Source organism: Buteo buteo, chromosome 13 (genome assembly GCF_964188355.1).
Source record: "Buteo buteo chromosome 13, bButBut1.hap1.1, whole genome shotgun sequence".
Classification (NCBI taxonomy): domain Eukaryota; kingdom Metazoa; phylum Chordata; class Aves; order Accipitriformes; family Accipitridae; genus Buteo; species Buteo buteo.
In genome coordinates this window covers 12,910,010-12,925,052 of record NC_134183.1, presented here as the reverse complement: position 1 = coordinate 12,925,052, position 15,043 = coordinate 12,910,010, and the positions used below count along the sequence as shown (strand labels likewise).

General features: G+C 45.8%; 1 protein-coding gene across 4 annotated transcripts in view; it reads left to right on the top strand.

Moving 5' to 3' along the window:
- GAS7 (growth arrest specific 7) overlaps window positions 1–15,043 on the top strand; it is a 106,328-nt gene that overhangs the window by 31,777 nt on the left and 59,508 nt on the right. For 3 of the 4 annotated variants that reach the window (XM_075044826.1, XM_075044825.1, XM_075044828.1), the window contains exon 2: window positions 7,397–7,520. In XM_075044826.1, coding sequence (XP_074900927.1) covers window positions 7,397–7,520 — 124 coding nt within the window. Of the gene's footprint in view, window positions 1–2,038; window positions 2,183–7,396; window positions 7,521–15,043 lie in introns of those variants that run through there. The other variant, XM_075044827.1, reaches the window with a different exon arrangement.

Genomic DNA, 15,043 nt, shown 5'->3' with positions numbered 1-15,043 from the left:
ACTGCACCATGTCTGCCTTACTTCTGCTTCCTACCCTTGGGCAGACACATGCCTTTGCCGAGTTAGGTATTTATGAAAACTGCAGTTAGACGGAACGTAAACTGAGTAATGTCAGCACAGGGCAAGCTTTTCCCCACAGAACAGAGGGCTGTTCTGGTGCAGGTTCATGTTGTGGCAGTTTTCCCCTGCTGTGTCCTTGCATTGCTTCTTGCAGGGAGTTTCCCCTGCACGTTTTGTCCAGCTTTCTGTCACCAGTGATCCTCCAGCACTGGGCAGGACACTGCAGGGGAGCTGCTTAGCTAGACTCTGTAGCCTTTCTTTGTGCTGTTGGGTCTGCAGCAGAAGTGCAGTGTGACTGAGCAAGAGCAACAGCAGGTAAGACTACTGACACTGCATTTAATTCAAACCTAAGAGGCATCCCCTTCAGTTGCTCGAAGGCTGCATGCTCTGTTGAAATAGGATCATAAAATCATAGAAGATTTTAAATTAGAAGGGACTTCTGGAAGTCTCTGGTCCAACCCCCTGTTTGGGGTTAGATCAGGTTGCTCAGGGCCTGCATTTGTGCTTTTGGAATTGTTTTGCTTTACCTTGGGTTGTGTGTTCAGGAGAGCCCGTGGGCTGTACTCTGCTGGAGCGCAGTGCAAGCTAGCACAGCTTCAGGGAGCTCAGGCTTCTAAGCGCACAGATGTTTCCTCCCTAGGATCCCTCTTTGAAGGGGAATGGGGATTTCCTGCAGTTTGAAAATGGGAAGTGATTTTCCTCTGTTGAGCAAGGCTGAACTTGTCTCAAGGGGTCAGTCAGCATGAGACAGACTGATGTGTGCGGGCCCTTCACTCCCTGTTGCCTCACTTTGCTGTGTAAAACCCCTTTTGGCTTTCTTTTTTTCCACCATTGGGAGGGGATCCCATTGCCAGGTGGTCTTCCAAAGGAACAGGATGAGTTGGGCTACTAACTTGACCAAGAAGAGCGAGAAAGAAAAGAACAAAATAGTCAGGAAGTCAGAAGAGGTGGAGTGGGAGAAGCACCCCCACTGCCTCCCTGCTGGACATGCTGCCCTGTTCTGAGCTGGCTCAGTTAGACAGCAAGTGTCAGGGCTTCAACGTGCAGGACAGGGCTGGTGCTCTTTTTTACATGGAGCATCCAGGATGTCTGATCCAGTTGTCATTCTCTTCAGACATGCTTCTAGACAATCTGTGCTTAACAGTGCACAGATTAAACACTGTTCCCTGGTCAAGAGTGTCACCTCTGGGTAGGTTTTGATGCTGTGGGGTGGCTGTCCTGCCCACACTGGTTGTCCTCCTCTCCCTGGCATCCTTAACCCAATGCCTGTGGATGTGGGGAAAATGGGCCATAGGTAATGGTCAGATTCATGTGCTCTGCCCTAAAAAGCACGTCCTTCTGCCTCTTGTCAGTGCTGATGTCCTGGACTAGGTGGGTTAACCCCATAGATCTGCTCTTAATTCATATGCTTGCCTTTGCTAGCTCTCTGGTGCATGGTTTGGTGCTGAAGAGCTCCAGTGCCTTCTCTGCTTTGAGATGTATTTTGCATTTGCTGCTCATTTCTGGTTCCTTTCTGCTGTGCACATATCAGGAGAATCCTGTCCCTGTGTTTCTCCAGACATCAAATCAAAACTATCACTTGTCATGGAGAAAGAGGCCTGTTGGGTGGCTGGCTCTTGTTGACCCCTGCATGCACGCCTGCTCTATGGACTTCTGATCCTAGGAAATCTCCTAGGAGGGAAGTGCTTGTGTTCTTGGTTTTGACTGTTTCAAGAGATACTTTGATCCCTTTTCCACGCAGCAAATACAGATGCAGGAGGATTTCACTGGGGTCACACGTTCTCTGCTCTGCTCACATTGTTCAGATTTCCTGTTTCCTCAACGGTGTGTTGCAGACATCCTTTTCAGGTCCAGATCTGCCTGTCCACCACCATGCAGCGGCTGGTGACACTCCCAGAAATGACAGTGAGGGGAGTGGCGTGTTTCTCTCAGCTCAAAGCCACTGCCGGAGTTGCAAGACTTGGAAGGCAGACAGGATTCCTAGCCCACCCAGCCCGAGCTTCTGCACCACTGGGTCAGGGGTTTCAGGGTCCTGTCTTTTTCTCTGACTGGAAAGAGCAGATCTTCTAGAAAGAGGCACTTAATCTTGATGGAGGAACTACAAGAAGTGCACAGCCCCCTGGTAAGCCATTCCAGTCGATACTTATCCTAATGACTGGCAGATTCTTTTCAATCTGAGCCTGTCTAGTTTCAACTTCCAGTCACTGCTGTTCTGTTTTTGTTGGTTTGTAATGCTCTCTGCTGATATTGAAACACCCTCTCCATGTAGACAGTCCTCTGTTGTGATTTGCCATTCTCAGAAACTATCCTGGCAGTAATTCTAAAAGTAGGAACAAGAGGTCAAAGTAATAGCACAGTCTTGCTGAGTCATCTGAGGAAGAGGTGTGCAAGCAGAAGTGTCTCACTTTTCCTGTGACGTGGCTAGGCACAGGGTGTGTCCTGGTCAGTGCTGGATTTGGGAGAGGTTTGAAGCCTGCCTCGTGGTGCTGCACCAGCTGTGGCGCGGGGCTCTTGAACACCATCCACTGGCTGCTTCTCATCTCTGTGCTGCCTCCTGGCCCCCTTCTCTGTCTTGCCTCCGCAGCAGGAATGCCTATCATTAGATGCCAGGTTAGCCCAAACTTCTCCTGTATGGGTGTGCAAGAATGGTTCCAGTTTAGCTGTGCTGATGCTATGAGAAGGGACTACAGAGGGCCTGGCTAGGACAGGGTTCTGTCTGCTAAGAAAAGTACAGTGACAATGTCTCTCCTCTTACTCAGACCTCCTGTTTTGGCAAAGAAGGGAAGATGTACTGCCACTATGGCCTCCATGGCATTCTTATTTCTGAAAGGATGCATGGGTGAGTGTGCCAAAACTATGAGGTACTTAATCTGTGATGCATTATAGAGCCCAGCCCCATGTGCTACTGCCCCACACCATCTGTGCCAGAGCCTCCTGGTATCTTTGCTTCAATGAGCATAAGGTGGTGAGGAAACCTGGATGAAGCCAAGTTTCATTTCTTCTTCAATTCCTCCCCTGTGCCATTTTCAGTTCTTCTTTCACCCATAGAGTATCAGTTCCGAGCAGAGCTGCTATAGGAGTGGGAGTTCAAGTGTATGTGGGAGGGGATTGCACTGGGACCAGTTAGGGGCTCTAATACAGAAGTGGTCCCAGCACCCAGATGATCTTCCCCTGCAGTCCCCATGGGGGGATAAAGTCCTGCCCAATAGTGAGCTGCTGTTTAGGATCACATTCCTCTGTAAAACAAAAGGACGAGATCCACACATCCATACTCCATGCACATGCAAGCAAACCATTGCCCCATTGTTTACAAGAACTTCTGGATTTAGCAATGCTGGGGTTTCCCTTAGATTCAGTCCTCTTGACCATCACCGATAGGGACTACTGCTCACAACACTTCTTTATTGGCAAAATCAGAAGCAAAGGTAGAAATATTAGTAACTCAAAAATAGAATTGGCAACTGCAAAACATAATGCTTGTGTGCTTTTTTGAAGTGATACGCATTTTGGCAGAGACTATAGCTAAAACATTGGCTTAACTTTAGTCTTTAAACTTTTTCCATCCAACATTTGCTGGTATCTGCTCTATACTGTCCACATCTGTCTCTTGGCATAGCCTTTGTTTAAGAATACAGCCATGGCACCTGTCTGTAAAAGGCCTCTGCTTTTCTTGTAGTCCATCAGGGAGACCTGAAGCAACACTGAAAAAGTGACTCAAAGGATGTTGCAGCAATTGCAGAGCTTCCCTTAGGCAAACCTGCGGTACCTGTCCTTGCAGGCTACTGGTGCTGACTGTGTGAAATGAAGTAATACCATGGGCCCCTGAAGTGAGCTGAACCTAGTCTTGACCTACTTGGTACATGGGATACTAGAGGACCATATTAAAAAAGAGGGGTAGTGGGAATGGATAGGACTTCTGTTCCAGAAGAGAAAGAAGGTGTTAAGGACAGAAATGCCGAGTGTGCAGTAAAAATGTGTGAAATTCTGTACCTTTTAGATTCTGGAACAGAACCCAGGGTTGTATTATGCCAAATACCGCTTTATGGGGTGAACATGCACAGCAGAGATAGTCTGGTGTAACTTTGTTTTCTTCAAGGCCAGAGATCTGTGCAGTGAGTCTAAGGGACCCAACCTGCTGCCAAATTCTTCAGGAGCTGGTACACTCCTACACTCCAGAATTTATTTTTTCTTCAGCGTGCTTTTGCAAACAATAATGGGGGACCATTAACCCTGTGATGGAAAGAGTTCAGGAGCTGTCCCAGGATTTGTCCCAGCACTCTGTGCTATCCCTTGGAATATGCTGGGAGAGAGACCGGTTTTGTGGTTCAAAAAATAGCTTTCTCTTCTGATCTGACCTTCTCTGCATATGTTACTTGATCCTGAACCTCTGAATGCCTCTTAGCCCTGGCTTTCTCACCAGTCCGACCTGTGTTTTGGACAAGGACTATGTATGGGTAAAGTGCAAGGACAGCCCCTCAGGAGGTAGTCCTGGACACAGAAATCAACCAGCCTTCTTCTTAGTTGTTATTGCAATTACTTGGCTGACTTCACTGGTCAGACATACTCTTTTCAATAGTTTTTTCTTCCCAGTGTTTCATTACATTAGGTGAAACTGTAGAGAGGGGTGTCTGAGAGAGATGTGAGATGGAAAAGCTCCCCTGCATGGCAGATCACAGGAGCTGAACAGAACCAAAAGGAAGCTTGCACAAAACAGCTTTTGTTTTTAAGGTCCATGTGATAAAAGTATGTGTCAGTGCCATACACCAGTCCACTGGTCTGCATCACCTGCACAAGCAATGCAATGCTTCCAGGGACGTCATGCCTGGGAAGCCTGCAGACTTATTTTCAGTCTTGACTGAGAGTAAAACCAAACAAAAGGATGATGCTGGATATTAGGGCCATACTGCAGGTTTCAGGGCTGTGTGAGCAAGTTTCTGGTGGTGCCAGTATGTGGCTGTAAAGAACTGGAAATGAGTACGTGGTTGTTGGAGCCATGTTAGAAGTGGCATTGCATAGTGAAACAAGACACTTCTGTAAACACCCATATCATGTTGGAGAAGAACTCCAATCACCCAAAGGTAAAACTGGGATAGCTTAATTTTTCTGTCATGTTTTCATTAGTAGGATGCAGAGCTTTCACGGAAAGCTATATGAAACAGAGAGGTGTTTTGGTGGCCTGTATGGAGAGGTCCTGCCCCTGTAATCACAGAACAGGCTAGAACCCTAGCTTCACTAAGACAAGAATTTAATTTAGTGCATTTCTAGGCAATAGAATAACACTAACAATAATGAGAACATGTGCCTTTGGGCAGGCTAATATGTAAGAGAAGTTTTCATTTGCATTGTTAGCTGAGTTCAGCAAAAAAAAAGTAACACAAACTGTGAAAGCTTCTGCTTTCTCACATTTACAGCAGGGTGAATGGAACTGTAAATTGATTTGATTAAACCTTAGAGAGCAGAAACAGAGGGGACAGGAATAGATGGCAGAGATCCTACTGATTAATTCTGCATACCACCCTGCTAGCCATAGGCATGCAGAGCATGAGATTTGAGTCATACACCTGGTATAGTCCCTTCGTATCTCCCAAGCTAAATTGTTCAGTTCATGTTGGGCCAGCTGAGTCTCCCAGTCTGTATTTCTACTCAAGGAGAGGAACTAAAATCTGAACCAGCATAGGCTCCATCTGTGCTGCAGCGGTCAGGCAGTATTCATCTCACACTGGTCTTGGGTCCATATGGCTGCCTTGCAGCCTGTGACCTGTCTGTGCAAGCACGCTTGTTGAGGCACGAACACAAGATCATTCTCAAGTTCAGTGCCTCTTGAGAGCCATTGTAATCAGAGTTTTCTGAAACTGAAAAGAAACATAAAATAGACTTTTGGCTCCAAAATCGTTAAATGTCCCTTTTATTCTGGGTTGGAAGAGAGTTGGAATTTCACTCAAAGACTGAATGTGTAGGAGAAGGACACATCACACAGTTTTCTGATGGTACTGTTCATATGTCTGTCAATGTTTGAACATTATATGCAGCCAGATGCTGAAACTGCCTGTCCCTTGGACATGGCTGTTTGTGAATCTAGTGCAGTCACTTCAGACCTGTCTCCCACCGTGTCAGAAGGCATTTCCTGGATAGAGATTAGCTTTCATGGGATAAATAATTCCATTTCACACATTTTTCCTTGTTCTTTTGTTTTTCTTCCTTTGAAGGCAATGCAAACAAACAAACAAAAAATGAGTACATCGCATGCCTGGTTTGCCTTAGGCAATGTGGAAAGGCAAAGCGGAGCTCTCTGGATGTGAGCCAGGAGGAGGCTGCTGGGTTCATTGCCGCACACCTGTAGGGCTGCAACTGGCAATCTTTGGCTATGCATCTTATCTCTACCTTTGCCATATTCAGTGTTCCTGGTTGAAAGGATCAGACAGGGTTCATGCCTCCTTTGGTATGAAGCCCTCTTTGCCAGTCTCACATCAAGCAGCTGCTACCAAGGAACCACCAGAGCTACGTGGAAGAGGAAAATAGCCCAGGTGATGCAATGTAGTGTGGGCAATTACTTGCAGCTTCACCTCTTTCTTTTCTTTGCACCCTGAATCTGTACTGAGGCTTGCAACTGAGTTGGTGAAGAGATGTATGGCTGAGCTGGCACTTGAACCCTGATAGCAGTTCTGTGTGTGTCCCTGGAGAGCAGGTGTCAGCATGACGCTCATCTCCTAGTAATCTGAATCCTAATGATCCTGTATCTGGATGATATGGATCCAGATTACATCTAGATCAGTAATGTATGCATTGCTAATTATATGCATTATTAGTATATAATCAGCATACTGATAAATTTACTTCAGTACGCTACTTCTATAGGCAACATGGCTCTGCAGTGTTTCTTCTTGAAAATGTCTGCAGGTGATGGTGCCCCTGTAAATTAAATCGGGGCAGCACCCCCATGACCAGTGCTTTGACCCACCAGTATATCCACATGAAAGTAAGTGAGTGCCAGATGCATGCCTTTCTTTCTCAGACACTTGATTATTTTATGCTTTGCATTTTACTGCTTAATGAGTCATTTTCTTGGACAGGTCCAGGTGCTCATGGGACATCAAATACAGAGGAGTTTCATTTCTTTCCCAAAGGATGTTCTGTGTAGCCAGTGCTCCAAGGGAAGATTGCTTCATGTTCTGGATGAAGCTAGCACAGATGAGGGGAGAAATGGACTGAAAGTCTTTGGGTGTATTGCAGTCTCTAGAATGCCAAACCACATGGTCCCTTTCCAGACGTGTGTCTGGTTAGACTTTACATTGTCTAGATATTGACTTAATAGGTTGGGGTTTTTTTCTTTTCTCAGCAGAAACCCAGAAAGGCAACTCCTCAGACAGGAGAAGATACCTTGAATGGCCATCTTCCCCCTGGCTGGCAGAGCTATATGTCTCCTCAGGGCCGAAGGTACTATGTGAACACCTTCACGAATGGTAAGTGGGGGTGGGGGCTCCAGTAAATGTGTCACCCTAGCAGTGCAGATCTGTTTCAGGAAATTGTCTGTCATGTTGATTTTGATGACAAAGTAGACCCAGAGTCAAAGGAATTAATATGACCCTGCCACCATATGAAAGAAAATAATTACAAGAAGATTTAGTCTTCTGGTACTCTGTCATCTTAATTCTGGCCATTAGAAGACATCTGAAGCTTTTACAAAAGACAGAGACTGTAAAGTAGAAACACCCCTGCCATAAATGTTTTAGAATATAAAACACCATTAAGGATATAATTTTTACCACATTCCTTATTTCCTTTCACTTTAGCTGGCAATATATATGTCTGTATATGTACATATATGTAAAGTAGTTTGATAGACTGTCAGGTATCACTAAAGCACTGTTAGGGAAAAACAGAAATAGTTAATTGAAAAGTTGCTCAAGTCAGAGTCAGCTTGCCCTTGGAGACGAGGGAAGAAAAACACATGTAATGGGACATTAAAGTCAGAATTTTCAGTCTACATTTGTATATTTTACTCACTGTTGTGCTAGTAGAGAAGCAGACAACTCAAGATCTTATCAGCTGCTCAAGACCTGTCAAACTTGTACCACTGCCAGCTTAAGACTCTGTCTACCTGCTTTTCTCATCATGGCTCACAACAGCATTGCAAAACAGGGACTTGTGGCCAGCAAAACCAGATTTCTTTAGCAGAAAGAATGACAGAATGACAAGGGAAGAGAGGACAGCAGGAGTTCACCTTGTTCACAATGGAGTCAAAGCCATCAGGAATGACCACTGGCATTTCTCTTTCTGACTCACTGTGAGTGCAAGGAGAGCCATGGGCTGTCACAACGCACCTCACAGTCATTCAGGGACTGATGTGTTTTATTTCAGAGGCCTTTGGCCTAGAACATGGCCAAGTCATTATGTACCTGAGTTTTATGCACTGACATCTCATAAGATCCTCCAGAAGGCACATTACCATTAAACGTTGCCTTCATTTTCAAGCATAGTCAGCTCTGGCTCATGGGCAGCATCCCCTGCATGGCTGGGGAGATCAGTAGGAGTTAGATACCCCATTCCCACTGCAATTCAGGGCTGGGCGAGGAGGTGATTAGACTCAGTCCTGAGCCATCATGGTGATGGACCCTTACTCACATGCACTGGGTTGAGGTCAGATAAACCAATAAGAGGCAGAGCCTGTTTTTTTCTGTGATAAAAGCTCTTGTCACAGGAACCCTACCACAGAAAGGTAGATGGCCTGGACTCAGTTTCCTCATAATGTCAGGCAGATTTTAACTTTCCTCACAAAAGTTATAGGCAATGTAACAAGGGCCAATAGTCATGTCCTGCTTGGTAGGTCCAGGTCAGAAATCAGGAAAGCGATTTTCTCTAGGAAGGCAGGATAGCACTGGCACAGGCTGACCAGGGAGGTACTGGAATCTCCATCTTTGGGATATCTCAGAACCTGTCTAGACAAAGCTGTAGCTGACCTGATCTGTTGTTAGCAGTGATCCTGCTCAGAGTGAGTAGCTGGGCTGGAGACTTCCAGAGGTCACTTCCAACCAGTCTTTCTCAGGAGAATGCCCAAACCACCTATGGTTGTGCTCTCAGCTACTGCAATGGGATTGCTATGCAGCAAGAAATATGGTTCTCAGAATGGCAGAATAAAAGAGAGGGTAGAAGTGGGATTTCTGTGTTCTGGTTCTTGCTTTAGGGAGCACTGATTCAAGTCCTGTTTAGATGAGAAAGCTCCTCACCAGAGTAGTCCTAAGCCCAACTGGCTTTTTTAGTTAGGCTTGCTCTTGTTTCTTGTGCTGAACTCAAGAATCATGCATTTCTGAGCCTCCCGCACCTTCCATGAGGGCTATAGCCTTCTGTGAGACAACAGGATTCTCCTGCAGCATGTACAGGGGCACACTGGCCCCTCCACTCCTCCAGCTTAGCTGGTGTTCCTGGCAAGCTCAATTTCTCTCAGCCTGCTCAGTTAGAATATGCTGCTGCCTGAAAGTCTTCTAGCTGTGTAGATACTGCTTGTTGCCCGTTTATCAGTTTGATGATATTGCTTGGGAGTATTTTTGCTCTAGTTGGGTTATATTGCACTATCAGATTCACATTCCAAATGCCTGTGCTTCCTTAAAGTGGATTATGTGCCAAAAAAGTGTCACCTGTGGTGTCATCTAGGCCTCAGACAAAGCAGAAGCTGAATGCAACCTCCAGGCCTTTCTGTTGAAGTATGCGATGAAGCCTCATCCAGCCCTGGCATGAGCAGCTGTCTGGACACTGTTTTGATTTAATCTGACTAATCGGCTCTGACCTTTGTCCCTGCAAAACTGGTAGTGCAGGACTATCCATAGGCAGATTGTCCAGTCTCCTGTTGAATATGCACTTTCTTCCTTGACTGTGCTGCAAAGTCGGACCTGCTGAGCCATGCAGTCACCATGAAGTCATGTTTGGCATGCAAGGCTTGCTGTTTTAACAGTGGGATTGCACCTTGACACTCAGGAAGTATTCTTTGGCTTTGAGCCATATGATAAGTCAAAGACAATATGCTATAAAACTGCAGTCCCCATCTTTCCTATGGTAGAGCTGCATTGATGTGGGAAATGTTTAGTGCAAGTCTCATAGACTGGACAGCTCACTGACTGCACCTGCTGCCTTGTCTTAGCTGCTTATTTGTCCTGTCATTGCTGCAGCTGCTGTTGGGCGTATCAAGATAAACATTGGCAGTGTTTGTCATGGGGACATGGTGCCAGTATACATCCCTGTCACAGGGTTTCATGGGCCTCCTTCCTGCTTTGCCTCTGTAGCACCGTTGTTTCTGCAGCAGGAGCTAGGTCTCTTTTCTGTCAAGGTCTTATTTGTGTAGATGTACTCCTAGGTCACTCTCTCTTTATCATAGCTATCACCAGATGATGAAAGTATGCTGGAGCTTTTGAGAGAGATATACTACTGTTTAGTGCACAGACATGGTAACTCAGAGGTCAGTGGAAGCTAGCTGGTTGGCCTTCAGTCTGATCCATCTAGTTAAAGGTCTCCTGCTCACCATTACCCACCAACAGCAGTTGATGGAAAACTCTTGGTTTGTAAGGTCATAACCATTTCTCAGATCTCCCAGGGACCAGTCATCTCTTTACTGAGATGGATAATCAGAAAGTGTTTCAAGACCTCCTCCACATTCTTCACAAATACTCTCAATTTTTTTTCTACCACGGGGAAGTCTGGGTGTTCAGCAGCTTCCACACAGTGACTCACAATGTGGCTGGCTGACTGCATGTTGACTTGCTGTAAAACCACTGTAGGGGGGAGAGCTATTGCTAGAATGTACATCTGGTCTCAGCTGAAAGAGAAGGGACATTGCTAACCCATCAGGGAATACTGTAGACCCTGTGCACATTGCTTTCCCATGGTCTTTCCCCTCTGATTCCACAGCTGAGACCATCTGAAATGATTATTTTTCTCATGCCCCACACATGCAGCAGGAGACTGTGAAGGGTCAGGGAATACTGCTTTGGGTGCTGATGGCAATAGTGCCTCTCAGGAGAGGCATGAGCACTTCTCTTGCTAGGACACTGCACATCCTGACAAACTGTACTGATAACTTCTCCTTGCTGGACAGAGGTCCAGCTTCAGTGGGGTTGATGAAATGTAGGCTCTTTTAGAATGTAGCATAGCATGGGAAGTAACAGCTTTGGGATCTGTCCATGCAGCGCAGCAGAATCTAGATATTGAGTCTGCCTACAAGAGAAAGATGCTGGAGGTTACCCACCCAACTACTGTTGTGTCTGGTCTTAGCCAAATGCCAGCAATGCTCTACGAGTATTAATCCCATATAGGTGGGTGCAACAAGTATACTTGCTAATGTACGGACTATTACAAAATACAAGATTCTGTGTAAGATACATTTCATAGTTAAACAAGCCAGTGACTCACTAGAGGGAAGAAAAAGGAACTTCTTGAGGCAACAAAGTGTTAATCAGTCAGTCAAACAGAGTAGGTGCCACCCATCTGAGGAAGAAATATTTGCATCTCCAAGGGAGTGAAGCAGTCGTTATTTTAATGAAGACAAATGTCCAAACTATCTCCTGGACAAAGAATAACTACTGTGAGATTCAGAGTGAAGGATTAAATCTGTCTGAACCTCCTTCAAAGGGCTTGGGAAGGAGCCTTCCCGGAGCCAAAAAGCTTCTCAGAGCTGTCCAATCAGTGTACATTGTGATACAGACTTTCTCAAGGAGGGCTCTCCTTAACAGATGCAACAAAGCAAAAGGTATGCTTGGAGAAAGAAACTCTGTGTAGCAGCCTGCCAGGAGAAGATAGCAATTCAGAGCGATAAGGGAATGAGAAAGAACTTTCTGGTTATTTTTAGTCTTAGTGGTTTAATCGTGGTTTTCTCTTTTTTTTTCACTTCTGTCTTTCACAAGCATCTGTACGTACTTTGCTGAAATTAGATGTTGTGAATACAGTATTTTATGAGAATTGTACAGCTGCACTGGAAGGTGAGTTTAAGACAACTTGGATAACAGCAAGGCACTGTTCACTGAAGGTTATGGTAGATGTTTCAGTTGGGGGACCTCAGCCAGTATACTGTCTACTCAGCCCTCCAAGGGCCTTCTGCTGCATGGAGTAGGTGGAGAGCTGGCACCAAGAGGAGTGGGCCCTCTGACATGCAGAAAAACACCAGGACACATATTTTCCAGGGACCTTGTTACACTGGGCTGCGCTGAAAAATGAGTTTTTCTTCTCCATTTGGAGCCTTCTGTCAGAGAGGACTTCAGTTTTCAGTCCCAAAGTGGAAGGAGGTTCTGACTTCAGAGCAGTTTAGGCGTGTCCCTGTGTATGTCTCATGTCTCCTGCTACCAGGATCTACAAAGCTTCCTATTCAACAGGAAGAAACATGAAATTGTCCTTGAAAAGCTCTGTGGTTGCTATCTGTCATTGACCAGAAGTAGGTTCCCTCCCAGGCTCCTCTGAAATGCTCTGCGGAGCTTCCTTCCATTTCCAGGTGCAGAATCTGGGTGTGGATGAGAATCACCATGCCAAATCAAGGGTGTCTTCTCCAGGTGCTGAAGCACCAAATTGTCTAAAGGGACTGTACAACTTCAGCTTTGTTATAGTGGATGGTACTTTATGTAGCCTTTTTTTCCTTCCTTGAAATTTTTGAATCCAAGAAGGGATTTCTATATCTCAACCACAGTCTAAGCTCTGCTTTCTGAGAGAACAAATGATTTCAGAGAGAATAAATATGACTGGTTATTCTTCTAGCTTACAGCAGGTCTCTCTGGCTGCTGTGGAGACTGGGTTTTATGCATTTTTTTCCCCCTCTTATTTTAAATTACTTAGAATATCCCTCCTATGGAAGCTTTTCTGTATTATTTGCTCTGTGCTTCTCTTACCCAGTGGGGCTGAGCCAGGCAGTGGAGCTGAAGCAGAGGCAAGAGGCTATCTACTTCTACTCAAGTATGCAGAAATTTGAGAGGAGAAACTAATAATAACTAGAAGAAGCAGAGAGCTGTTCAGTGGACAGAGTGGGAGATGCTTTCACAGGTAGTGATCTGGGAGAAGAAGTAGCCAGAAAGTGAGTGGCAGGAATGGCAAGCTCCTCTCCATGATACATAGATCCAGGAGTATACTCAGCTTTCACCAAGTGGAGCCGTGCTAGCAGTCTCTTCAAGCTCTGCCTTGCCTGTGTGCTGTGCGCACCCTGGGGACCCTGTGCAGCTGCTTCCATCCAAGGATGCAGCTGCTGAGCCTCCGCCAACAGCGTACTGCTGCAAGAGCTGTTTCTCATCCTACCTTTTCCAGAGTCCAGAGGTACCCAGACTTGGCCTGCCACTAAACTCAGCTAATTGCTAAAGTACTACGTTGTGGTTTTTCCTTCAGGGCTGATGCTAGGTAGCATATGTAGCACTGCATTTTTGGTTGAACAGCGCTCTGCTAGGTCTCCGGTAGCCTGAAGCCCACAAATCCATGTTCTTGCTTTCTTTTTATACGTGTAACACATCCCTTAGGCATTGCTATCATGCATCCTCCCTTTGGTTGTCCCTTCCATCATGCATGAGGTAGAAGACAGTCACTTATCTCAGCCGTATGCTAAGCATACATGGAAGCTCCAGGCACTGGGTTCACTGTCTGTTCTTTTAAATGTTGTATTTGGACATCCTCTGAGTGACATGTCATTCTCTTGCAGCACTCCAGCTGTCCTGTGTGCCCAACCAGTTACCCTCTCAGTCAGTGGGAGGCATATCCCAGAGCGGGGTGAGGGTATTCACCAAGCTCAGGGCTGTGGCTGAGCCCTGGGTCGGGTAAGAGCACAACAGAGCATCCCCCACCCCACTCTGGGGCCTGGCTAGCAGCCACCACCTTTCTGAAGGTGGGTACTAGCAACAGCGGGCTTCCTTGGCAGGTTCATGGCAGTTTTAGTGCTTCCATCATTGACAAGCAGTGGTGGGAGGAGGTACGTGCCCTCTCATGTGGTAGGACTGTGGCTAAACATTTATACAGCCTCCAGGCAGGGCAGGTCTGTCAGCAGAGTCCCTGCATGCAGGAAAGGCAGCTCATTTACAGGAAGACAGGTCTTAAAAGCAGCAAAGGCTGTTTGAAAGCTGGCTAGAGGGAAAACAAACTAAAGGGAAAGGGGACCATAGTGAAATTACAATAAGATGGTGCAAAACTGCTTAGCAGATCATACTCAGAGCATGGTAATCAATGGTCCCTTGTCAAAGAGAAGTTCGTACTGAAGGAAATCTTGCAGGGATCTGCCTGAGGCTTCATTCTAGTCAGTATTTCCAGTAATGAATGTCATGTTGACATTGAGAGTACTTATTCAAACGTCAACTTTAACTGAAGCTGGGAGAGAACATGGTGTGCTGCACAGAACAGGCTCAGAATTCACAATCGTCCTGCAGCTGAGGGCACACGCTGGAAGAGTAGGATGCTGTTCAGTAAAGATGCACCTAAGATTGGAGATTTCATCAGAAATAATTAAGTGACAAAGCCAATGGAGCAGTTTAGAGACAAAGATGTAGGGACTCTGGAGGATCTAAAACTGAGTGTGAGCCAGCAGTTTTGTGCTAGTACAAAACCAGCCAGCATTTTCTGTTGTATAAATAGGAATGTTTGTGAGGCATGAGGTAAGCCTCCAACTTTACAAGGAAATTATAAAGCCTCAGCTGGAATATTTTATCTTGTTTGGACTCTACACTTCAGGAAAGATGTGAGCCAGTTGGATAAAGCCCAGAAGAGAGTAGCAAGAATGATAGGAGATGTGGAAAACATGGCCTGTGGGCAAATGTTAAGAGATTGGGGCTGTCTGCCCTAAGAAGGCAAAGACGTGGCTGGGGACATGAAAGTAGGCTTCAAGTGCATAAAATGTTGTTGCAGAGAAGACTGTTTGCAATGCCTGTCATCACTAAAAGACACAGTAACACACTTCAGTTGCAACAAGGACAACTCTAAATCTTCCTAGTTCTCTAAGATAGTAAAGTGTGGGAGTAAGGAGTTGCCTGGGAGTCTGTAT